We start from the raw sequence: 26,796 nt of genomic DNA on the forward strand, positions 1-26,796 counted from the left end.
GTTTAAAGTGCCAGAGCTTCAGAGCCTTTAACTTATAGTGTGCCCCCTAAATCAAGTCAAAATGTTCCCGGCTCCAACTACATCTTGCCATAGAGGATGCACCTAGCTCTGCTTTCTCGAAGATGTTCATTTTCCTTCAGTGAGTCCTAGTGATTAAAGTGCAGAACATGGAGCTGGGGGAAGAAGGAAGTTTTATTTTGCAGGTTTATTCAACTGTAATTTAGGTCAAATTTTCAATGTATTTATGAAGCCATAATACTGTTTAATATTCTAGTTCATTCCCTTCAGTACTAACAAAAATTACTGTTTAAGTAAAGTTCAGCTAGTCAGAATGTCCTTTCAGCAACATCTAGCTCTGTCGTTTGACAATTCATTTCACAGCACTTAATATTACTGTTACCTCCATGACAGCACTTAGCATGCAAAGATTCAATTTTCTATAATTCTCAGTCTCCTTTCTCTTCAGAAGATGGAGGCATTAACTACAATGCCATGTAAAGGACAAATCAAGGCTTAATTTGAAAATAGAAGGCTACAGTTTTGAGGTCCACCTGTTGACATAACACACACAGCACTATAGTCTTCTTTATGCTTGCTGGGCATGAATCCCGCATCATAGTGCCAATTTTCCACTTGCCCTTCTTAGCATGGATTTTTCCTAGTTAAAATCTTGATGGAGAGAGATACCGTTTCTGTCAGGTTTGTCAAAATGTCTTGAGCCACTTTGAAAGTAGGTGTCATCTAAATGCAAAGTTTTGTCAGTTCTTTTAGTCAAAGACATCATTTATGTGCCTTGCCATTAAGAATAGTATATACTGACTCTGGCCAGTTGGCTCAGTGGTAGTGCGTCAGCCCAGTGTGTGGACATCCCAGGTTTGATTCTCAGTCAGGGCACACAGGAGAAGTACCCATCTGCTTTTCCACCCCTCCCCCTCTTGTTTCCCTTTCTTCTCCTCTCCTCCTGCAGCCATGGCTCTGTTAGAGCAAGCTGGCCCTGGGCCTTGGAGCCCTGGCCTCCATGGCCTCTTTCTCAGGTGCTGAAAAATGTTTCCAGTCGCAACAAAGCAAGGGCCCCAGAAGGCCAGAGCATCGCCCCCTAGTGGGTTTGCTAGGTGGATCGTGGTCCAGGTGCACGGGGAGTCTGTTTCTGCCTCCCCTACTCTCCCTAAAATTAAAAAAAAAAAATTTAATAAAAAATAAAAAAAAGAATAGTATTGACTTCTTTGAAGCAATACTATATTATAATATATAAATGGCATATAATGCTTACCAAAAGTAAGTTCATGTCCTGAAAATGTCTGATACTGCCTATATTCAGAGTACTTGGCATTTCACTTTGTTTTCATGTGTTCATGCAACAGATAGTGAAATCTTTTTGGTAATAACATTAAAGCTTAACCTCTAGACTAATTCACCAGTGAAAGTGAACCTCTTAGACTCATTCTATTAATGACATTTCATCGGTTTCACAATGCAGTAACAGTTTTGCATTATTTGGTGGTTTGTCTTCAAAAGATATTACATTTAAAAATAGATGGAAGTTGTTATTTTAATAAGAAGCAATGTCATATAGGAAAAGAACCCAACCCTCTACATGCTAGAATATATCATAATATCCTGCCTAGAATATAATATTTTGCATACTGGCTTTTTTCTTTTTTTACTCTCCCTGAAAGTCAGGATTTTTCATGCTATTGAAACTGACCTTTACTATATATATATAAAGGGCCTCTCAGACAATCTATTGTATATTGGTATCAAAATAGCTTTCAGAATTGTATTCATATTTAGATTATATCCAAGCACTGATGTTATATCCTTTCCAAAAAGTAATTTATTTGGACATTTATAAAATTCTGTGAATGTAATTGTTTATCTAGTTACTGCTTATTTCTGCTTATTTAAAACATATTTTTTTGTTTTTGTTTTTTCTCTCAGCATATTACATGTACCTTTATTTTCCACTCAATTTGAAAGCCAAAAGAAATTCTACTCCCCTTAGCAAGCATGTATTAAACATTTAGTATATTCAAGTCCCTCGGTTAGGTACATGTGGAGCATAAAAATGGTGATGAAGATGGTAATGATTGCACAGACTTGCAATCATTGATTACTTCTTGAATGCTAGACCATGCCACTGGCCTAAGTACTTCTACATAGAATATGTATTTAATCCTCATACCCTGTCAGGTAGGTGCTGTTATTATCCCCATGTTACAAATGAGGAAACTGAGGCTTGGCACATTTCGATTTGCTCAAGACAAAACACAAGCAATTTGACATCACAGTTCTCTCTCTTAGCCACTATGCTAAACTAAAATGAAGACAAGATTTTACCCTAAAGAAGTTTTCTTTCTACTAGAACCACAAATTTCAACCGATGTGCTGCAAGCATTTTTAAAACATTTGATACCTGACTATTTAGTCAGGGGCACTGACCTCTTTTCCCTTAGATTGTCAAATAAAAAAATGACAACAGCCAACACCATGGCTATCGGTGTAAATGAATTGAATCAAAATTATACCTATGCCTGACCTGTGGTGGCGCAATAGATAAAGCATCAACCTGGAATGCTGAGGTCGCCAGTCCGAAACCCTGGGCTTTCCTGGTCAAAGCACATGGGAGTTGATGTTTCCTGCTCTCCTCACTTCTCTCTCTCTCTCTCTCCTTCTCTCCCTCTCTCTCTCTCTCTCTCTCTCTCTCTCCTTCTCTCCCTCTCTTCTTCTCTTTTTCTTCTCTAAAATGAATTTAAAACTTAAAACTTATACCTATTGTTTTGTCAGAATGGCAAAAAATATTTTTTGATGTGCCACAGAATTTTAATTTGATTCTTAAAAAAATTTTTGATTGATTTTAGAGAGAGAGGAATGGGGACAAAGAGAGAAATATTGATTTGTTGTTTCATTTATTCATGCATTTATTGGTTGATTGTCATATGTGACCTGACGGGGAATCAAACCTACAACCTTGGCACATCAAGACAATGCTCTAATTAACTGAGCTATCCAGCAGGACCATGTGCCACAGAATTTTAGTAATTAGTTTATTGTGCCATGAGATAAAAAAAGGTTGAAAATAACTGTATCAGAAAAGTGATGATACATTCAAGGTAAAAAGCAGCACAAGGGAGAATGTGTCAGGTGCTGCACCGCTCTCTGAGAAGGAGCAAGGCGTTCCTTTGGGAGACAGGGGAAGGCCTCATGGAAAAAGTGTTTCAGCTGACCCTTGAAGAATGGCACAGTTTTGCCATGTGGAAGTTAGAGGAGTATATTCTTATTGAAGGGGCAGTGGAAATAAAGGCATTGTTTTGAGAAAATATAGAAATCTTTAAGGGTAGTAATTAGCATATTTGTTTAACATTCTTGGTGAGGTAGTAGAGAGGAAATAATTCAACTTGAATTGTGGAAGGATTGAAGTGGCAACCTAGGGTATTTGAACTTCTGCGAGAAATGAAGAATCTTCGAAGGGTCTAAACTCATGAACAGATTTGAAGAGTGAAGAGAAGAGTTACCTTAAGACTTTGTAAAACTTGGACAGGGAACATACTTAGGAATTGCATCAAATATTTAAAAAATATTTTTTTGAGGGGATGAGATCAGAGAAGATGAAGGGATTAGTGAAATTATATACACATAACACAGAGATACAGATAACAGGACAGCAAATCCCAGAGGGAAAGGCAGAGGGAGTTAGGGGAGGGAGACAAAGGGGTGGGGTGAGGGAGTTATATTGAATGGGACACTTGAATCTATGTTAACACAATAACATAAAATTAATAAAAAATTTTAAAAAGTATTTAAAATATATTTTCTTCTGTAACTAATGAAACTAGAATGGACAAAGTTAATTTGAAATATGGAAAAGAAAAATCTTTGTGCTTATGCAGATCCTTCAGTATACTGTATTGCATATGTTTTCATTTAAAATTGGAAACCTTACATCATTTTTGTGGTATCAGTAAATTATAGAGGCAAATTAGACGTGATTTTTAAATTGAGTTGTTCCTTTTTTTTGAAGCTGTAAGAGAGAACTTCATTGGAAAGCAATTATCCCAACTAGAATCGGGCCAAGGTCTTAAGAATTAAGATTACTTTCTTATAAAGATGTTCTAAAACATTTTACAGATTTTAATGTTTTGTATCTAATCTCAGAACACATTATCTGTAGCTGAACTATCGATAAATATTATAAGTTTGAGTTGATGTAACAAAAAGAAACCTACCTTCTAAAGAACTATTCCTAATTACACTCTTTCATTTAAGTCTCTTGCCATAACCTGTCAATATTTAAAGTACAACATTAAGGAGAGTTTAACTGACAACAAAATTTCATTTTTACTGGGATGTGAATGGTTACATGTGAATGCCTTATTTCAAAGTAATGAAATAGTGTTCTCTGAACATAGTATTTCTAGAGGAAAGATTTCCTACCAAACCTGTCAGGGGAAAGCTGATATACTTGGAGAAATCTTGGGCTACCCACCAACCTGTCATTCACCGACCCAATTTGCAAACCCAGTTATACCAAGGTCATTATGCAGACTCTGATTTCTCCTTTGACTTGAACATTTTACTTCATAGGTTGTGTTGACCTTTGAATTTCAGGCTATAAATAAAATGAAAAATTTTATTCAGTGTAAGAGAAAATTGGGTTAATCTGAGCTATATTTTTGTCTGATACCTTTTTTCATGTATTTTCATGTTAATTTTTATGGTTTTATATAATAAGCTATATTTTTAATTTTAGGGTTATTTCTTACCTTTATCTAAAAACACCATTTAAATATCATGCTGATCTTTTTCAGATATTTTGGCTTCGTCTTAAGCACCTCTCCCCAGCTTTTCCATGAATGTAATTCTATATTGAGAAATGATTTTTGTCAATTATTTTGATTGCTTAGATTGTGAGACATCTCCGTTTGCATATATATACATTGTTAAAGAAGATAATCGGTTTTCTTCCCTTCTGAAATATGCCTTGTCATGCTTCTCTACCTTTTGTTAGAGGAAAAGGGGATGGAGGTAGGAAAATGACTAAATACTCTTACCCCATTTCTGAACATTCAAATCCTGTGTTCAAAGACTAGGTCTAATTTACCTCTAGCAAAAATTTGAAATGAAGGTAAAAGAGGTATTAATTACCATTTCATTGTTATTTTCAACTTTCCAGTCTAAGATTAAAATGGGTAGCATTTAAAAATTATTCTAATTTTGGTATATTTAATCATTATATTTTTGAGTCATTGTCTCTGATTTCCTACTCTCTATTTTTATTTCCAGCAAATCTTTATTCTTCTGCTAAAGGGGAGGAAATGGGATGAATACTGACAGATTTTAATTGTATTCTTTAAAGGCAAATGTTAATATGAGTTATACATAGGTATTGGGTTACATGAATACCTGTTACATTAGTTGCTGCCATTTTAATATTTTAATATTTTATAATTAAAAAATAAAAGGGGCTCTGGCCATCTGGCTTAGCGATAGAAGGTCGGCCCGGCATGTGGATGTCCTGGGTTCAATTCCCACTCAGGGCACAAAGGAGAAGCAACCATCTGCTTCTCCACCCCTCCCCCTTCTCTTTCTCTCTCTCTCTCACTTTCTCTCTCTCTCTCTCTCTCTCTCTCTCTCCCCCTCCCACAGCCCTGGCTCAATTGATTTGAGCCCATGGGCCTCAGGCACTGAGGATGGCTCTCTGTAGCCTCTGCTTCAAGTGCTAAAAATAGCTTGGTTGCGATCATGGCCCAGCTGTGCAGAGCATCAGCTCCAGATGGATGTTGCTAGGTAGATCCTGCTTGGGGTGCAGGATCTCCCCTCCTCTCACTTGGAAAAGAAGAAAAAAATAAAAATAAAAGGTAGACTAGAACTAGTATATAGAAAATTTTGACTTCTAGGCTAAAGAGATGGAACTTTAATTGTTGGGGAGATGTTGACTATTTTTAGTAGAAGAGCAACCTAATGAGTGACACTTTCAAAACTGAGTTGGGCATCTGAATTTAAAATAATCTAGAGAATGATAAAACTGAATAAAAAGAATTTAAGCAAACTAAGCATTCCAATTTGGAGAAATAAGTGGTCGGATGAGTGGTAGCATGGGGTGGGTGTGGAAAGGACAGGGGGGGTGATGCTGCTTCTTTATGTGATCCTTTTGGTAAACATTTCCACATAAAAGTTAGGGTGTATTTCCCACCCTGCTCAGTGCAAGTTGTATACCTACCACCTATCACAGATCTGGTTCTCACCACATAAACATCAGCCCTCTGCATGATCTGGGTTAACATTCCAAATCAAGACCAAACTGAGATCATGACCAATAAGATGGTTTTACTCCTAAGCCACCACGTGGAAGATCAACCTCTAAGAAGCTCTGTTACTAATAATTCTCATGTTAATTCAGTCTGGCCCATCTACAAGGAGTCTGTGTATTTGGAAGAGTTCTGATGTGCAACATAGTCCTTGGCTGCTTCTACGAGTTTCTGCAAACTGTTATTTAAGCCAGTCTCTTTATAAAAATATAAGAGAATCCCTTACACCAGTATTTTATCCCACCTTAAATAATACTGCTTCAAAACAACATTCTGTTTTTAAAACATCCTTGACTTTTTCCAACTTTATGACACAAATGAGTAATTTTTCACAACTGTGTGGGGAGATTCCACCAACCTTATCAATTTTGTATTTGTTAACTCAGATCTGACCTGAAAGTAAAAATTACTTGTAATCACTTTGGGGTTAAATAGCTATAACCTGTTCTCATATTGTATTTCATTCAACTATGGAATAATCTATGTCTTAATTCCATAATCTATGGATCTATGATTTCAATATCCGATGTGACCTGTAACCAAAAAATATTTGATAGATGCTTTTACCATTTTGTCAAATTTTTTTTTTTTTGGCCTTTACAAGATAGGAAATGCCTTTGAAACCCTTGTTTATTTTTTAGCACTAAAAAAAATTTTATAATGTAATTTGAAGTTCAGATTATTATTGAGACTTCTTAATAAGAAATTTAAAGGTTTATTTTATTAAGTTGGCATAGGTCGCAAAACTCATTAATATTAATGACTAGGCTAGCGAGGCATTTAGCCTCTCTAATCATCAGCAGATACAAAATATTAAACCAAATTGCGTAGCTTTATTACGTTATGAGTCATTCCAGGGAAATGCACATAAGCAAAAGCTAAACAGTTCAGTTTTAATGTTTCTGATTCAGATCTTTGGCTTATTTATAATACAGATAAACTGAAATTTTACAACTGACAAAATTTTTATGAACTTTATATGAATATATGACTCATTAAAATAAAATACTTGGAACTAATCATTGAAAACAGAACTTATTATTAATAAACTTTAGAGAAGAGGTAAAACTTGAGGCATATTTTATTTTGTAATATCAATTTTTAAATCACATTTGTGTTCTCTTAAAGAAATTTGCATGATGTAAGACTTTACTAATGTTTGAAAATTTATATAAATAAGAGCTGCTAAGTGATGTATTCCATTTCTAAAGAGGGTCTGAAATTTCAACCTTGAGATGAGTAACTGCACTGTATTCAACACAGCTGATTTTACTCACTTCCACTTACATGTAAACAACAGGTCCTTCTTAACTGGCTATAGTGAACATAATTTGGAATATGGAAGCTTATTATAAGGTCACTTTTGTTAAATAGAACTAGTAATTTAAGACATTTGTCTACAGTAGAGGTTGGTAAAATTTTTTTCTGCAGAGGACCAAATAATATTTTAAGCTTATAGGCAATACCACACTGCTGTTGTAACACAAGAGCAGCCATAGACAGCACATAAACAAATGAGTGTTGCTGTGTTCCCATAAACCTTTGTTTATAAACTGACAGCAAGCCAGAACTGGCCGGTGGGCTCTAGTTTGCCAGTTCCTAGTCTACATTTATTTAACTTCCTCACTTTATGTTCACACCTCTAGTCAACCGGGGTTGGCTTCTCCCCGCCAGTCCACAAAAGTGCACTTCTGTCAATGTCAGTTATGTTCTCCTTGTTATTGAATCTAAAGTGAAAATGTATTAGTCCTTGTCTCTAGATTCTTGGGAGTCTTTGACACTTGAAGCACCCTTCCCTACTTAAAACTCTATCTTTCCTTTGGGTCCAAGATAGCACTTTTTCAGTTTTCACTCTACTTCTCATGGCATTCCTCAATTTTTGTGTTTGCTGAGCTCCACTTTTTTTATAGCTCATTCCTTCAATAATGGCATGCATTAGAGATCTGTTTAAAATTTATACTGTTTCCAGAATAGGCAAATTTTTAGGCACAAAAAGTATATTGCTGGTTGCCTAGGACAGTGGAGGGTGCAGGGAGCAAAGCAGGTGAGGAGGGTTGGTAGCTAAAAGGTATGGGGTTTCTTTTGAGGGTGATGAAAATGCTCGAAAATTCATTGTAGTGATTCTTATACAATTCTGTGCATATACGAAAAACCATTGAATTATATACTTTAAATGGGTGAGTTGCATGGTATATTATAGTATCTCTATAAATCTGTTTTAAAACTTATTAAATTCTCCAACGTTATTGTTTTTCCTCATTTAAAATAAAACCCATGCGCCTGACCAGGCAATGGCACAGTGGACTAGGACACAGAGGACCCAGGTTCAAAACCCTGAGGTCGCCAGTTTGAGCGTGGGGTCATCTGATTTGAGCAAGGCTCACCAGCTTGAGCCCAGGGTCGCTGGCTTGAGCAAGGGGTCACTCGCTCTACTGTAGCCCCCAGTCAAAGCACAGATGAGAAAGCAATCAATGAGAAACTAAGGTGCTGCAACAAAGAATTGATGCTTCTCATCTCTCTCCCTTCCAGTCTGTCTGTCCCTCTCTCTGTCTCTGTCACACAAAAATAAATAAGTAAATAAATAAATAAATAAAACCCATGCTCCACAATTTACTCAAGTACCATAGTGCAGACTATACTATCTGCCAGTATTCTGTGTTGAATTCATAGTAATATCCTTAAACACTGTATTTCAAATGTAAAATAAAAACCTTATTTATGAACTCCTGTTATATGCAGAATTATTTTTAAAAATCAACGTATTCAGAACCATTTCATTTTTAGAATATGCATTATTAATTCATTTGATGATTTCAAGATGACTTTGCAAATTATAATCCATTAATTACATTAGCAGGTAACTAATTGTGGATGGAAGAATGAGCTCAGTCATTAACTGTCACCATTTCAAGTTAAAAATTTGTAATGGCACAACATGATGACAGGTTAACAATTTCTTCTAGACAGTCATTGCCTTAAATTAAACCCGTAATCAAATTGCTTACTGTACCGGCCTGTCTTTCAGACTTTGGGTCCAGATGTGTTGAGAGTAAAATAGGGGATGTTTCATTATTATATTGCAGGTTAACAATAAATCGTCGGTGTCCCCTATGTGATAAACTCAGTACCCTTCGTAACATGAAGCAAATGTTAAACTTACACTTTTTATTTTATAGAAACAGAGCTTCCCATTAGCTTAGAAGAAGTGTAAATTGTAACTAAATTAAGAAAATAATGCTCATTTAGGTGTATATATTGATCCTCTTTTCCTTTAACACTGACATGACAGCACAAAAATAGAAAAAAATTAAACTATGTTTTTAATTTCCTTTTTCTGAACACTGAGAATTATAGTAGGTTATTTAATTTAGCATGCAGAATATATAGTAGCTCTTGAAAGCACACACAGATTATCCAAATTTTTGTGTATGAATGCAATCAAGTGATTTTATGAACAAACGGCATTGAGCTCTCATAGTCATTAAAACTGTACACACTGGAAACACAATATGATTTCAATTTCGTGTCTGTAGTTTTACCTAGAATTCCACAGCTAGGATACTAACACACGTTTTGAAAAGTTGAGTAATGCAGCTATTCTAAATCTGTAATGATAATGCTTCAGTAATCAGATAAGTCCTTATAATTAGAATAAAGTATAATTTCCAGAAACAGATAGTATCACCTATAATATTTATTACAGAAAAAAGCTCCATTTTTCAGCTGTCATTGCTATTCTTAACATAATTTCTCACTATATTTAAGGAGCTTCATGTAATCATATTCAAAACCTTCCATCTTGCTGATTATATTCAGCAACCATAGCTAAATATTTCAATACCAAAGCTGAAAATCATAATGACATATCAGCATACACATAATAAATTACAGTTAATGAATACTATAGGAGGTACATTTTGATTGGCTCCAAATTTTTGATCTGCTCATGCATAGAACATTGTAATTTTTAAAGGACAGAAAATACAGTGATGATATGACTGCTGAACACATTGTATTGTCTCTATAAGAACAAAGTAATATTTTAGCTAGAATGGAAATGTCATATAGAAATAAAGGGTTATATGTTTTAACAGCCAAAGTAGATACATCTGATTACACATTTAGTGACTATATTTCATGAACAGTTTTACACAATTTTTATATTGAATAAAAGTTTCTGGTCAAAAATACTTTGTTGTTCTATTGACAGTCAAAACTATTGTCTTTTAACTAAAAATGTTCAAAATCACAAATCTGCTTTCACCACCTTGATGCAGGGACCTTCGAGTGTAAGAAGCCACCTTTTAAGCTAACCAAGGAGTCAGAGTTCAGTTACTCGGATATTTAGGCCCACATATTTACTGAGTAAACAAGAGTTATGAGAACTACAGGACTACTGTCATCATTGGGGCAAATGCTATAGGATAATTTGGGAAATAGTGTCACCAAGTCTATTTATTCTAATTCTCTCCCTATATAGTATTTCCCCCGTATGGGGGCAAAAGCATGTTTAAATTAGCAACCTCCTTTCCTTAAAATTAAGCTCAATAGCCTGACCAGGTGGTGGCACAGTGGATAGAGTGTCGGACTGGGATGCGGAAGGACCCAGGTTCGAGACCCCGAGGTCACCAGCTTGAGCGCGGGCTCATCTGGCTTGAGCAAAGAGCTCACCAGCTTGGACCCAAGGTTGCTGGCTCCAGCAGGGGGTTACTCGGTCTGCTGAAGGCCCACGTTCAAGGCACATGTGAAAAAGCAATCAATGAACAACTAAGGTGTTGCAATAAAAAACTAATGATTGATGCTTCTCATCTCTCTCCATTCCTGTCTGTCTGTCTGTCCCTGTCTATCTCTGCCTCTGAAAAAAAAATTAAGCTCAATAAACTTAAAGTTATTAAGCACTAAGATTAGGTACCATACTAGGCTATTGGATTACATAATGAAAATAAAGCGCAGCCTCTCCCCTTGGTACAAAGGTTTGTAATTCCGTACAGTGCAGTTGGGAAAGGCAATGATAGAGATATGCATAGGGTGCATGGCACCAGCTGAAGTGAGTGTTAGGATCTGGCCAAATGAAATAGCTGGTACATGTACACATGTGTACGTACATGCACTCTTAAGAGCACTTGGGAGCCCCGCTAGGAGAGAAAACCCAGGGAATGACATGAGCAAAACCCCAAAAGGCAGTATGCAAGGCATCCTGTTCAGCTGGTGCATACAGTGGATTAGGAGGATGCTGGAAGAGGGGCTGTAGGGAGTGGCCATAGGCCAGATTTTGGAAGTCTTTAGTGCCATGTAAATAATCTTGAAATTTGTTTTTGCTATTTGTATACTGGCTATATTCTTAAATAGATAGGCACTTTTTCAAACTGTACTTTCCCAAGATTGAAAAATTATTTGGTTGGTTTAACTAACCCTAGGAAGTGCCCTTTTTTATTGTATTCCATTTATTTGTGGCAAATGCCCTTTTGTAACTTTTATCAAAACTTTTCAGCTTGCTCGCTGCCTTCCTCAAACAGCAGGACCATCCACGCCCATCAGGTTTTGGAGGCTGCTGGAGTCATGGGGTTTGACAGGGAAAGAGAAGTCAGTCCCAGATTCTGGTGAAAGTGATTATTTCTGTACATGGTACATTCATTGGGCTAATATAGTTTTGTTTGTTTATAATTAGAATTTTCAACATGGCAGTGGTGTTGTGTCAACTATTGTGAAATTTTCACAGTGGTTTTTTTAAAACTAATGCAACCAACACGAAGAGATTTGCTTATTTTTTTCTGAAATATTTTGAGAAATTGAAGACTTCAATTTCACAGTATACCTCTATTACTTAAGACAGCTTGGCATCTCATCAGCCATATTTATCAAAATATCCTCAGCATAGCTTTTTTGTATTTCTGTATAAAATGAGTTAGAGAAGGAAAATAATTGTGCAAATTTTTTTATAAATCAGCTTGATATGTAGGTGAAAGTGCTGTTTTCTCTTGGGTTACCATGCTAACAAAGTGGAAAGAACAGTAACAAGTCCCACCGCTGTATACTTTCTGTGAGTTAGTTCATCTTCGTGAGACCAGCTCCCTTGTCTATTAAACAAGAGGTTTGAACTAGGTTATTGCAAAAGCTCTTTCTCACTGGCGTAGTGTGGTTCTCTTAACTGCTTCAGTTCACCAGTTTAATTTTCTTATGTAGGTTTGCCTTTCAACATCCTCAAGTCATAGAATTGAAAAGAACCTTGGGAAATCATGTAGTCAAGCTGCCTCACAGAAGAGTGGAAATTTGCTCTTACCCTTTACCAGAATGCTTACGCTGGCCCCTTCGGAATCAGAGCTGATTATAACATCCGTTACCCCTTTGGTTGCCAGGATTGGTTCCATTGATGCGACAGATGGGCGAGGAGCCCTTCCTTCGTACTATCCCATGTACATTCTCCTATGTCAGGAGCTTAGCTAGAAAGGGCAATCTGCCTACCTAGAGAAAGACCTTTCTTTGATTGAGTATATTCCTCCCCATGGTTTATTTATGTTTTTATCATTGACTGAATATTATGGGTGATAGAAATGACTAATGCTTGTATGCATGAGTAGAGTTTTATGGTCTTTTCAGTCTATGGTGGGAGCTTAAATTACCGTATTTTTTGCTCCATAAGACGCACCTGACCATAAGCCACACCCAGGGTTTTAAGGAGGAAAATAAGAAAAAATATTTTTAACCAAATGGTCTATAAAATATTTAATAAAATACCATATCTTTTGCTCTGTAAGATGCACGGGTATTTTCCCCTCCACTTTTGGGGAGAAAAAAGTGCATCTTATGGAGCGAAAAATACCGTAGATCCCTAGTGTTTTGAACAATAATAATTGGCCTGACCAGGTATGGCGCAGTGGATAGAGCATCTGCCTGGGCTGCTGAGGACTCGGTTTGAGTCCCCGAGGTCACCAGCCTGAGCACAGAATCATCCAGCTTGACCATGAGCTCACCAGCTTGAGTGTGAGGTGGCCAGCTTGTACATGGGATCATAGACATGACCCTGTGGTCACTGACTTGAGTCCAAAGGTCACTGGCTTGAAGCCCAAGGTTGCTGGCTTGAGCAAGAGGTCACCGGCTCGGCTGGAATTCCCCTCACCCCTGCCAGTCAAGGCTCATATGAGAAAGCAATCGATGAACAACTAAGGTGCCACAGCTATGAGTTGATGCTTCTCATCTCTCTCCTTTTCTGTTTGTCCCTGTCTGTCTGTCTCTTTCTCTCTCGCTCGCTCTCTCTCAACAACAATAATAATAATAAATAATTGGTAAAGTCAATAAATAATAAAGATATTGGACTATATGATGAACTATAACCATATATTTATAGAGAACATAACCTATAGATTTATTTATTTCATAAATGGAACCTAGTGATTTGTTTTATAAATCTATTTAGTAGAAGTTGAAATATTATTTAATTTTTATATTTGCCCTTTATTCCTGTAACTTAAAAGGAGAAGACTACCCTCTTTAAGTACCTAGGAAAGTATTTTTAGATTCAACTAGAACAAGATATTAGTTTTTCTTTTACTAGTATCCTCATAATTTTCTAGGTGAAAAGATAATTGTATCATTTCTTCTAATTCTGATATACAATTTAAGTTTAAAAGCTAAGCAATGTAAATTTGGTGTAACTCTTTTCGGGTTTATTTAGAGGATGTTTCTGCTTGGATATTTGTGAAGAAGTTAATGCATTTATCTCAGAAAATGTATGTGTGTTCCTCATTTCTAAGTAACGGGAAAGCAAAGGATATTCTTACTGTCAACTTTCATCAAGTTAGACCTCTCTGAAGACCTCACTAAATTCCATTTCCACGGAAATTTTGCTAATGGCTATGTGCAACATTATCCAAATAGTCATAGACAGAATTACAAATTAAAAATAAAAAGGAATAGGTGTACAAATATATCTTCTCTTTTAAGAAACTGGCAGGATGTTAATCTTGCACTTTCATTTTTACTTTGCAGTGTTTTTAGATATGATACAGAAAGTTTGAGTTTGGTATTAATGCATGAGACCAGCTTAGACAATAAAGTAATTAATTTCCTAAATGTGTTCTAGGTTGTAATCTTATATGTATAGGGCAGAAGAGAGAGAAGAAATCTTCTAGTCTGTGTATGTTTACTTAACAATATCAGTGACTTTAATGGGTTTTACTGGAAAATGGAAGATTGAAGACATATTTAAAAGTAAGCCGCCTTAAAAAAAAAAAAACACAACAGAATAAAAGTAAGCCACCCAGTTTATTGTCTATAAACTAATTTACCAAATTATTTTGATTCATGTAATAAATGCCCACTATACATTACTATATACCACATAGAAAATGTGTTAATCTCATGATACTCCTCATTTGTGGAACACCTACCTACCCTAGATATTGGTATCCCATAGGGTTCAGCGCCAGCTACCCTCTTTTCTCACTGTGCCTTCTTTCCAAAGGCAATTTCATCCACTCTCATAACTTTAAGTATCAATATATCAGTAACTCCCAAATGTATATCTCTTACCTAAAGCTCTTTCCTAGCCTTTCAGAATTATTTCGTATATTTTCAGGGAAATCTCACAGATATCAAGCTAATTACGTCTGGAATTGCACTTTGATTCTCCCCTTCAAATCTTCTCTTCTGGAGTTTCCTATCTCAGTTACATCCATCCAGTTTTTCTTGCCAGAAACCTGAGTCATTCTTGACCCCTTCTATTTCTTCCCCTTTCCTTCCCAACTCAGATCTGTCCCTAAGTGCTACCTCTTCTACCTCTAAAACACATCTCAAGTTTTTCACTTTTCTTCATCGTTTTTGCCATTATATAAGATCTTTCGCCTGAACTAATTCAGTAGCTGGCTAACTGGTTTCTTCATCTCCAGTTTGTCCACCTCTAATCCATTTACAGATAAAAGCCAGAGTGAGTTGTTAATATGAAAATATATTTATAATTCTTCTTATACTTAAAACTCCCCAGTGACTTGCCACTGCTCGTAGAGTAAAGACCTCTTTGTCCATCCCAGGAAAGGTGATGAGGTCTATATTAATTTGCTTGGACTGCACAGACTCCCTAGCTTAAATAACAGAAATTTATTTCCTCACAGTTTTGGAGGCTAGAAGTTTAAGATCTGAAGATTGGTTTCTTGTAAGGCCTCTTTTTTTGGCTTAAAGATGACCATCTTCCTGTATTATCTTTCTATGGTCTTTCCTCTGTGTGTGTCTGTATCCTAATCTGCTTTTCTTATGAGGATACCAGACATAGTGAGTTAGGGCCCACCCTCCTGACTTTATTTTACCTTAATTACCTCTTTAAAACCCTGTCTCCAAGTACAGTTACATTCTCAGCTACTAAAGGTTAGGATTTCAACATATGAATTTTGGGGAGACAATTGATTATCTAACAGTGCTTAAGCTGATGCTTGATTGGAAGAGTAAGCATATGAAAAATTTACTATGAATATCGTGTCTATATTTCTTATGGTCTTGCTTTCTCTGCCATCTTTTCATCAAATTCCCAACATATTGCCTCAAATCGATGTTGAAAAGGTGCTATAAACATTGGTATCCAGTACCTGTCTGAGTTCATGTTTTCCGTTCTTTTGGGTATATACTCAGGAGCAGAACTGCTGGGCCATTGGTAATTCTATGTTTTAACTTTTTTCAGAAACTGCTAGTATTTTTCCACAGCTACTGCAATGTACGATGATGTCAGTTTCTCTACACTCTCAAAAACGCTTGTTTTTTCCCCCATTAAAAAAAAAACATATCCCCTCCATATGAGGTATAAAGTGGTGTTGAGCATCTTTTCATAATATAACAATGCTATCCTTTTATTGGACAAAGATAGCATACATATACAAAAAGAGGACAGTGATTTGTTATTTAAAAAAACAAAAAACCTTTTACCCAATACCAAGGTCAAGAAATCAGTTGCTGGCATTAACTCAGAAACCTGTCTTATGCCTCTTCCCAATTACTACCTCTTCTCTTCAGTCACGTAGAGGTGATCACTATTCTGACACTACTGGTAGTATCTTTGCTGCTTTACTTTATAGTTTTAAAACTGCCTAATATTTTTTCTCTAACATCTTTTTTTTGTTATTGTTATTTAAAATTTTCATATAAATGAAATCAATCAGTATGTGTTCTTCAGTTCCTGTCTCTGTCACTCAACATTAAGTTTTTGAGAGTCAGGCATGCTGTTTGGTTTAACTGTAGTTTATTTTAATGTCTGTATAACATTTCATTGTATTACTGTACTACCATTTATGTAGTCTCTTGTTGAAAGAAATTTTGGTTTCTTTCAGTTTTTGATTCTTTTAATTAATGCTACTTAACAATATTCTTGTACTAATCTCATGGTGTCCAGATGTATATAATTCTGTCGAGTGCAATATTTTACTTAGGAGTGAATTTCTGGGGTATAGGGTGTATGCATAATTTAAGCTTTAGTAAGTATTGCCAAACAAGTTTCTGGAATAGTTGTGCAAATTTTCATCCCTTCCAGCAGTATGGGTTTTTTGGGGGGAGGCGGGGTTGGTGAGAGGAGGGGAGACAGTGAGATGGACTCCCACATGTGCCCCTACCAGGATCCACCCAGCAACTCTGTCTGGGGCTGGTGCTCAAGTACCAAGCTATTTTTAGCACCTGAGACTGATGCACTCCAACAAACCATCCTTAGTGCCTGGGGCCACGCTCAAACCAATCGAGCCACTGGCTATGAGAAGGGAAGAGGAAGAGAAGGGGAAGAGGGAGGGGACAGAAGCAGATGATCACCTCTTCTGTGTGCCCTGACTGGGAATTGAACCAGGGACATCCATATGCCAGGCCCACGCTCTATCCACTGAGGCATTGGCCAGGGCAGCAGTATGGTTTCTAATATAATTTTATGTTTTTGGCGTTTGGACATCCTCCTCTGTGATGTGTCTACTCAAATCTCTTGTCTCCCCCCCCTTCCTTAATCAGAGCAAATCTGTCAATCCAGGGCACTCTTGGGCAACTTGTATGTACCTCTCTCAGCTGGGGAGACGATATAATTGACATAACATTGTATTTGTTTTTGGTGTACAATATAATGATTTGACATATGTACTTGTCCATTTTTAAACTGAGTTATGTCTCATTGATTTGTAGGATTTTTATGTATTTGGATATGAATCTCTGTGCCTAACCTTTTAACTCTTTTAATGATGTATTTTGATGAGTGGAAATTCTGAAATCTAAGGTATTCTAACTTACCAGTCATTTTCTTTACAGTTAGTATATTTATAAACAGCTTATATGCAGACTAAAGATTACATAGTATATATGTTTTTATGTATTTTTAAATGAGTCTTTATATATACCACGGTAATAGAGATATTCACTCATACTTTCTTTTAGCTCTTTTGTTTCACCTTACCTATTTAAAATCACAGTTCATCTGAAAATAGACCACATGAGCAAAAACAGAAGGAAGTATGGATATGTGGGAGATAGTGAATATACTAGTTTGGTTGGAGCACAGGTTTTTGGAGGGTTTTGTGGGAAATAAAAGTAGAAAGTTAAGATAACTCAGTACAAATCAACCAACCTCTTTATCCTCAACAAAACAATAACAGCAAAGCAGAATGAAATAAAAGACTATCTTATTAACTGACTTTATTTTTATGTTTAAAAAATGTATTTATGTAGGCCCTGGCCAGTTGGCTCAGCGGTAGAGTGTCGGCCTGGCGTGCGGGGGACCCGGGTTTGATTCCCGGCCAGGGCACATAGGAGAAGCGCCCATTTGCTTCTCTACCCCCTCCCCCTCCTTCCTCTCTGTCTCTCTCTTCCCCTCCCGCAGCCAAGGCTCCATTGGAGCAAAGATGGCCCGGGCGCTGGGGATGGCTCCTTGGCCTCTGCCCCAGGCGCTAGAGTGGCTCTGGTCACGGCAGAGTGACGCCCCGGAAGGGCAGAGCATCACCCCCTGGTGGGCAGAGCGTCGCCCCTGGTGGGCGTGCCGGGTGGATCCTGGTCGGGCGCATGTCGAGTCTGTCTGACTGTCTCTCCCCGTTTCCAGCTTCAGAAAAATACAAAAAATATATATATATTTATGTAAAAGGATATGTATAACAGTATCTTGGCTTAGTTAGCTGTTACTAAATTGCTTTTTTTTTTTAACCAAATCTAGTAAATGTTTCCAATGAGTTATGCTAAATAATAGCAGTATCTATTGATACTCCCATTAAATAAACAAGAAAAAGTCCTCCTGGAAATAATTGTATTAATTATCTAGTCATTATATTTCTCTGGAAGATAATATAAACTCTGTTAGAATTATTAGTTTCTTTTTTTTAACATGTTTTAGCTTAAAATACAGGTTTTCTTATATGAACATAAAACATAACCTTTGTACCTGATTATTGGAAGAATGGAGATGTCATGTTCTTATAAACTTTTTTTTTTATATTTTTCCAAAGTTAGAAGCAGGGAGGCAGTCAGACAGACTCCCACATGAGCCCGACCAGGATTCATCCAGCATGCCCACCAGCGGGCGATGCTCTGCCCATCCAAGGCATTGCTCCATTGCAGCCAGAGCCATTCTAGAGCCTGAAGCAGAGACCATGGAGCCGTCCTCAGTGCCTGGGCCAATTTTGCTCCAATGGAGCCTTGGCTGCGGGAGGTGAAGAGAAAGATAGAAAGGAAAGAGTGGGGGAAGGGTGGAGAAGCAGATAGGCGCTTCTCCTGTGTGCCCTGGCCTGGAATCGAACCCGGGACTTCCACATGCCAGGTCGATGCTCTACCACTGAGCGAGCCAGCCAGCCAGCCTATAAACTTTTTTATTGGACACTTGACCATGTAAAAACTGCAGTACTATAGTATCTAAAGGTGTGTGTATGTATACATATATTTAGATATATCTGGGATATATACACATATATTAAAAATTTGTACTTACTTGAGTTCACCATGTAAGATAAGAGTTATCTAATTCAAGTTTAAAATAGTTTTTGGTATATGATTGACAAGTTGGCAATACATTTGATAATTTGGAACTGTAGTTTTATGCCACTAAGATATTTCTCTTATTTAGTATGAAATAATAGGCTACGTCTTATTACCAGACTATCTTTCTGACTCTTTGGGGGGGGGGGGGAATAGGACCAACTAGTCAAGTCTCATTATCTATTGACAGTGAGAGACAGGAAGCCCATAGATAATTAAATCCATCGTCAAATTCAGCCTGTAAAATGGCTTTAGCCAGGATTTTCTACATCTTCTTCCAGAAAGCCTGCAGTTAGAGTTACTACTGATAGCTGAGATATGGAGGGTTTGGATTTCAATTTATTTGCTCCTATTCTTTCCTTAACAAAGAAACTAATGAACCATGAGTTGGGTCAAAGCCCAGGAGTATATAAAGTGTGGAAAGATATATGTAGAGCTAGATAATCCAAAGAGAAGTACTTCTTAATACGAATAATTTAACTCTCATTAAACAATGCTTTTCTTACATCTTTATCGGGTCTGGACTGCCATTGATTTGTGTCCTGACATTAAATGAAAGGAAGTTGTTTGAAAACATGCTTCTTGAATGGACAGAACCTTCCGTACATTTTTGAAGGAGTAAACAATAAAGTTAGAGAGCTGATTTGGGTTTAATAAGCAAATTTGTGACTTTCTAATTATATTCTCAAGGTAAGCTCAGTGTATTTTCCTCCTTAAAATATTGTGGTCTCAGAAAAGATTGTGATCGGCCCCATTCGTATTATTTGCAGGCCTGAAGCAAGAGTAAAGATGGAGGCCTTGGACTATATGTGTAATTTTAGAATCATAAATAATGCTACCAAACTGCAAAACGAAATTGATTCTATACTCCTTTCTGGATAAGATACCTTAATGATGTCCTAGAAGGCCAAATTTGAATTTAAAATTTTGGACTCTGTGGGGTTTCATGTCAGATCATGACAATGTGGGGAGCTGACCAGCTTCCCTTCCATGTTTATTCTTATCCTAACCTTCACTCTTTTTTTTCCTTTTTTTTTTTTTTTTGGTATTTTTCAGAAGCTGGAAACGGTGAGGCAGTCAGACAGACTCCCACATGCGCCCAACCGGGATCCACCCGGCACGCCCACCAGGGGGTGATGCTCTGCCCCTCCGGGGCGTTGCTCTGTCGCGACCAGAGCCACTCTAGCACCTGGGGCAGAGGCCAAGGAGCCATCCCCAGCGCCCGGGCCATCTTTTGCTCCAGTGGAGCCTCGGCTGCAGGAGGGGAAGAGGGAGACAGAGAGGAAGGAGAGGAGGAGGGGTGGAGAAGCAGATGGGCGCTTCTCCTGTGTGCCCTGGCCGGGAATCGAACCTGGGACTTCCACACGCCAGGTCAGCGCTCTACCCTTGAGCAAACCGGCCAGGGCCCTAACCTTCACTCTTATCTTTCTAAAGAACTGCCCTTGGCCAACCCATGGATAAACATAGATTCTCGGATTCTAAAGATAATTTCTCCAGAGACATGAGCCATATAGAACCACTTTCATAGTCTCCCCCATCCTCATGGTCTTCTCCAAGACATTGTGGGTTGACTGGGAAATAAAAATACCTACCAGTGATTATTATATCAGACATAGGTGGTGTAGGTTCTTTGCATATTTTATTTAAGGCATCATCATTTTTCCCTCTTAGAGCTAAGTATTTCAGTAAAGCAAGTCATTATATTTATATACACACACAAATTATTTTAGCTATTGTTATATTAAGAAGTAAATTTTCAAAGTTACCTTGCTTCCATCTCCACAACATTTTAGAAAACAGTACCTTGAAACAAAGTAAAATTCAGAAAACAGGAACCTAGTTTGGCTGCTACCTCCAGGGGTACAATAGGTCAGTTGTTGACATACTTACTCACCCTTCAGCATCTCCTGACTTTTGGCTTAGGGAGCAAACTTGCTTTGCTTCTCTCTAGGTTAAAACTAGGCCTACTCCCCTTAACTGCTGGGAGGAAATACAGCATTGAGAGGTGATGCTGATTCAACTTTTGGAGATTTAATGATATATGCCGATTAGCCAACTAATACAATGTGAAAAATTCACAGTTTTAAATCATTCCTAAGGGACAAGGTTTTAAAGGAGATATACTTCTTGGCCCTGGCCAGTTGGCTCAGTGGTAGAGCGTCAGCCTGATGTGCAGGAGTCCCGGGTTTGATTCCCGGCCAGGGCACACAGGAGAAGCACCCATCTGCTTCTCCACCCCTCTCCCTCTCCTTCCTCTCTGTCTCTCTCTTTCCCTCCCGCAGCCAAGGCTCCATTGGAGCAAAGTTGGCCCAGGCGCTGAGGATGGCTCTGTGGCCTCTGCCTCAGGTGCTAGAATGGTTCTGGTCACAACAGAGCAACACCCCAGATGAGCAGAGCATCGCCCCCTGGTAGACATGCTGGGTGGATCCCGGTCGGGCGCATGTGAGAATCTGTCTGACTGCCTCCCCGTTTCTAACTTCAGAAAAATACAAAAAAAAAAAGAAGATACACTTCTTTGTTCATTTTAAAACTTAAATATACTGCTCACAAAAATTAGAGGATATTTTATCACTTCATATGAAGCGATAATTTTTGTGAGCAGTATATATACTTAGATGGGTGTTTAAGAAAAATTGGGGTGTGGAATGTGATCCTGTGTGCTAGGCTTCATGAGAAGGGAAGTGTCAGAGCTCTATTGACTCTCCTGGAGTAGCTGGAGGGACTTTGTTCTGAAAATGTTGGCTTTGTAAATAGTAATGAAAATCACTTTAAAAAGAGAGATAAGACAAAGAAAGTCAACATACACTTGAGGACGAGAATTAACAACTCTGGGAATGACCACAACCGATTAAGAGCATGAATCAATGTGCGCAACAATTCTCTTCTTCTTCAGTTTATGCTGCTTCAGAGCAGGTAGCACATCCTCGGCATTTTCTCATTTACTTTTACTTCCCCAAGTCACCTGAAATAAAATAGAGATGTCTGAACAATCTCAGAGACTCCTGTTTCCTCAGTTTACAGTATCAACCCAGAGCGGGTTGGAGTGGGCTGGGTTAACGTTGCACTTCACTGCACCATCATGCGCACATGCACAAGGTTATTTGGCATCTGTAGCATCAAACGGGCTTCTCTACAGCATGTGAGGTAAGAGGAAGGAGCATGTTTAAGTCCCAGCTTTGAAGCTGCTGTGTTAATTGTTAACTTTTGCTGAGTCTGTACACTAAAAAAGGTAGCAGTCTCAGCATGTTCAGATCCTAACTGCTAGGTTTTCGGAGGCAGCAGCTGTGCTGATGTGAGGCATTAATGGCTGGCTGGATTCAATCAGATATGCCGCCTCCAGTGTCTTTATGGAGTGGCGTTCACTAGATTTCAAATGGACTGCTGAGAAAGATGAAATATAATCTCATGTATTATCTCTGTCTTGGAAAAAAATAGATAATGAACTTGTTCTCCTGCTGGCATATATTTTGTTAACCTTTGTGGAGTCAACTTAAAGAACAGATGTCCCTGTAGAGTTGAAACCTTTTGCTCAAGTGGAGTGTTATTAAGTGCATTTGTGAGTTCTAGGAACAATGGTGTTAAGTAGAGCAGCTAAGTAATTTCTTTAAAAGCACTCAGAGAATAATATGGCATATTTGGGGGCTAGCTGGAGAGAAAAAAAATGCAATATAAATGTATTCAACTAAATTCCTTTTTCTTTTTGTTTCTCACAGAGTCTGGAGAAGGTTCTTGTGGAATTCAGTCACAAGGAGTTGTTTGATTTCTATAACAAGGTCAATAATTTTAAAATTATTTCCGAGAAGTGGAGTTTTTTCATAATGTTTCCTTCATTTAATGAATGTTTTTAAATGCCTTACTATGGAACTAAATTCTTTAAACTTGACTTGTGAACACCTTATGTTTCACAGCAGTAAGATGCCGAGATGAAGAGAATCTGACAAACTAAATCCGGGAGAAAATGGAAATGGTTTTAATGAAAGCAACAGGATTATTGCTTTAAAGCAATAAGTAATGAATTATGTGGCACCTAGCCACACTGGCACTTTAGATATAAAAGTAATGTTAAGTATTTTAATTTCTTGGTGAAAGGGAAAATGAAGATGCCAGTCGTTGAAGGCTTACTTTTGAGCATATTTTATGGGTTTTTCCAAATACTGATTTTGTAATCTAGGAAATCACCACCACCCCCTTTTAAAATCTTATGTAGTGATCATTTAAAATGAAACAGCTGGGGGTATTTAAAACAGTAGTAACTAGAAATCCTCCTTTACAAATATGAAAACTTAGCAAGCATGAATTCTAATATTTTCACATAGAGATAAAAACATTTTCAGTGGTACATTTATTGCTATGTGAATGGATTTACTATGCAAAGTTGCCGTTACCATTCTCTCCCTTCTATTCGCGTGTTTCTAAGCAACATTTCGTGTGGGTTTCTCTCTCTTCACTAACGTTCTCTCCTGTTTGTCTTTGAAAACAGCTCGAGACCATACAAGCGCAGCTGGACTCCCTCACATGATGTTCCTGAGGACTGGTTTCTCCATCACACTCCTGCCACCTCAGTATTTTGCTTTGGAGATAGACTGTCAGGTTGTGTTCGGAAGGATTCAGTCATTTTCTTCTTGTAAATGATATGGTTTATCACTTCTTAGACAAATAATAGCTAAGGGAAATAATTTTCTGAGGACTAAGTTTCTAATACACATCCTCTCATTCTGTGAGTCAATAGCAAGCAATTATTAAAATCACTTTTGATTAAAAAAAAGCAAATGTGAATACTGTATTATTCTTACTGTACTATTTTTGCTTTATTGCCTAGCAAGTTTATTTTTATGTACTTGATGACACCTATCGGCGTCAAGGAGGGTCCATGGATACTAAGTATGTATACATTAGAATATAGAACTTCAGTAATTACATTAATAAGTGAGAAAACAGCCACATGCAATCAAACACATTACAATATTTTCCCTTAAACATAATGAGTATATTTTGCTTTGGAAATAATCTGGAAAGAAATTAAAAATAGAGATAGTAGTAGTATATCAGGTAATTCCTGCGTAAGCTTCTCTGTGCACTTTTATTTTTTTCTCTGAGTTTAATGATTTAATAACAGCCCAGGTTTTTGTATGCTTTTCTTTGTGCTGCAGATTAATAATGAGTCACTTCCAAGTGTGGGAGGCCAATTCAAATTTTGAATAAAAAGAATTGTAATGAGTGCTAATTGAGTATTCTTAAAACTTCAAAACAGATAACCTTTTACATTCTCTTTCTGTAAATATGTTAATTAATTTAAGTCAATAGAATTTTTTGTATTAGATTTTGTCAAACTGAAGTGCCCAGTATTTTATGCTATGAATATAAATAAGTATGAGTATGGTTGCCTGACATCAGTTGAATTTTTTATAAGTGAAATATTCTATGTTGTTTTCAGGGAGACAGAGAGGGAGAGAAAGAGGAAAGAGTGAAAAGAGATGAGCGAGAAAAAGAGATTGATTCAAACATGACTTTTCTTCACATTAAGGAATTTGATTTTAGAAATGTCCTAAACAAACAGACCCACTGATGTTAAATCACAGTCTTTATATGAGGTATCTGAGTAATGCAAGTGTCTCCCAAATAAATGTTCAGTATATAGAATTGATGCCCTTAAATTTATATATGTGCTTCTGTGTTGTTGCTTACAAAGATTACGAGTTTGGGTAATTTCAGAAAGTTAATGTTACAGTTACTGTCCATAATTGATAAATTTAAAAAGTTTCTAGCCTGACCAGGCAGTGACACAGTGGATAGAACATCAGCCTGGGACACTGAGGACCCAGGTTTGAAACCCCGAGGTCATTGGCTTGAGCTCATCTGGCTTCAGCACGGGCTCACCACCTTAAGCGCGGGGTCACCGGCTAGAGTGTGGGATCATAGACATGACCCCATGGTCACTGGCTTGATCCCAAAGGTTGCTGGCTTGAGCAAGGGGTCACTGGCTCAGCTGGAGCCCCTGGAGACCTCCCCATTTCCCCTATCAAGGCACGTATAAGAAAGCAATCAATGAACAACTAAGGTGCTACAACTATGAATTGATGCTTCTCATCTCTCTCCTTTCCTGTCTGTCTGTCTCTCTCTCGCTAAAAAATAGAATAAATAAAGTTTTTAAACTCATATTTCCATTGACTGGAAGACATGTTTGTAATATAATGAGATTTATTTCCAAATGTGTCTCATGGGATCTCTTATTCTACCAGGCCCCAGAGGGAACTACCTACTATAAACATTTTGATAAATATTCTTTCAGACTTCTTATGTACAAATAAACATACATCATCTCAAATTGAATTTGTTAGGCATTCCTGATCATAATAGATAGGTATAAATTAACATTACTTCAGTAGCCAGCTTAACCCCAATGTAGTGTCTAAATTAAAAGTGACAGTTCAAAATGAATTTTATAATAGTAGCTCATTTTATGACTCCTGAAAGAACTGGTTTTATATTCTCTAAGAGTAAACTAGACAAAAATCTGGTAAAGAATTTTCTCTCTATTAGTCTAGTTCAAGAAAATCTGATCAAAGGCATTGAAGAAAGGACAAGTAGGTGTAATTCTAAGAACATAATTTTTCCTGAAATATATTTAATTACAGATCATTTTATTCTCTAAGGTACCACTGTTATTTTGATATACAAGTCAAAGAAGATATTCCCAAAATGTACTAAATGTGTGTTACTTTGTAAGAGAAATAATAGGGTAAGTGGGGACTAGAACTTACTATCTTAGCAAATAAATGCCGTGTATGAATACTCAACATGAGGCTTGACTAAAAATAGAATCACTTGTTAGAAAAAAAACACTGTACTATTTTTATACCTACTACAAATAATACCTGCAATTCTTTAATTATAAAATATGATTATTTTAAATTAGTAAATAACAAAAAATAATGAGTAGCCTAAATTTATAATTTATGGAACCTTAGCATCCTGAAGTGGCCATTAATGACATCTTGGTAGATTTTATGGGTGGTTTTATTCCTATCCATCTATCTTTCTCTTTGTTTTAACCTTCTTTTCCTAGCAAATTGGAATCATGCCATAAATACAGTTTCATACTTTTTTTTTGCTTATATAATATTGTAGCATGAGCATTTTCTTGTTGTTATTGTCTAAAACATAATTTTAATGTATATTAAATTTGAGTGAGCTGCATATCTAATCTATTGTTGGATGTTATTTTCAATTTTTTAAACTTGAAAGAACTAAAGAACTCACTGGTAAATATTATATATAAGTCATAAACCACATCTCTCGTTATTTTATTAGTATAGGTGGGATTATAATGTCAAAAGTATGAAGATTTATTTTCTATTTTTACCTTTAATGTAATTTTATTATAGAAAGTAATAATTACCCATTGGAAAAAAGAAAAAAGTTCCTTCTCTGTTTTGCCATCTCACTTCCTAGAATTACCTACCAACCTCTTAGAAACATTTGGTTTTTATAATTTTAGACATCCTATATAAATGCCAATGAA

At 37.0% G+C, this 26,796-nt stretch overlaps 1 protein-coding gene and 1 non-coding gene across 2 annotated transcripts in view; both read left to right on the top strand.

The window, feature by feature from the left end:
* Positions 1–26,471, top strand: part of COMMD10 (COMM domain containing 10) — a 215,464-nt gene extending 188,993 nt beyond the window's left edge. The window contains exons 6-7 of the mRNA XM_066274118.1: positions 22,988–23,047; positions 23,755–26,471. Of these exons, the coding sequence (XP_066130215.1) occupies positions 22,988–23,047; positions 23,755–23,793 (99 nt within the window). The 3' untranslated portion in view covers positions 23,794–26,471. The remainder of the gene's footprint in view (positions 1–22,987; positions 23,048–23,754) is intronic.
* Positions 21,405–21,480, top strand: TRNAI-GAU (transfer RNA isoleucine (anticodon GAU)). Its single transcript has one exon. It is a non-coding gene; the product is annotated as a tRNA-Ile (tRNA).
* Positions 26,472–26,796: the final 325 nt, after the last annotated feature.

Source organism: Saccopteryx bilineata, chromosome 4 (assembly GCF_036850765.1).
Source record: "Saccopteryx bilineata isolate mSacBil1 chromosome 4, mSacBil1_pri_phased_curated, whole genome shotgun sequence".
Taxonomy (NCBI): Eukaryota; Metazoa; Chordata; class Mammalia; order Chiroptera; family Emballonuridae; genus Saccopteryx; species Saccopteryx bilineata.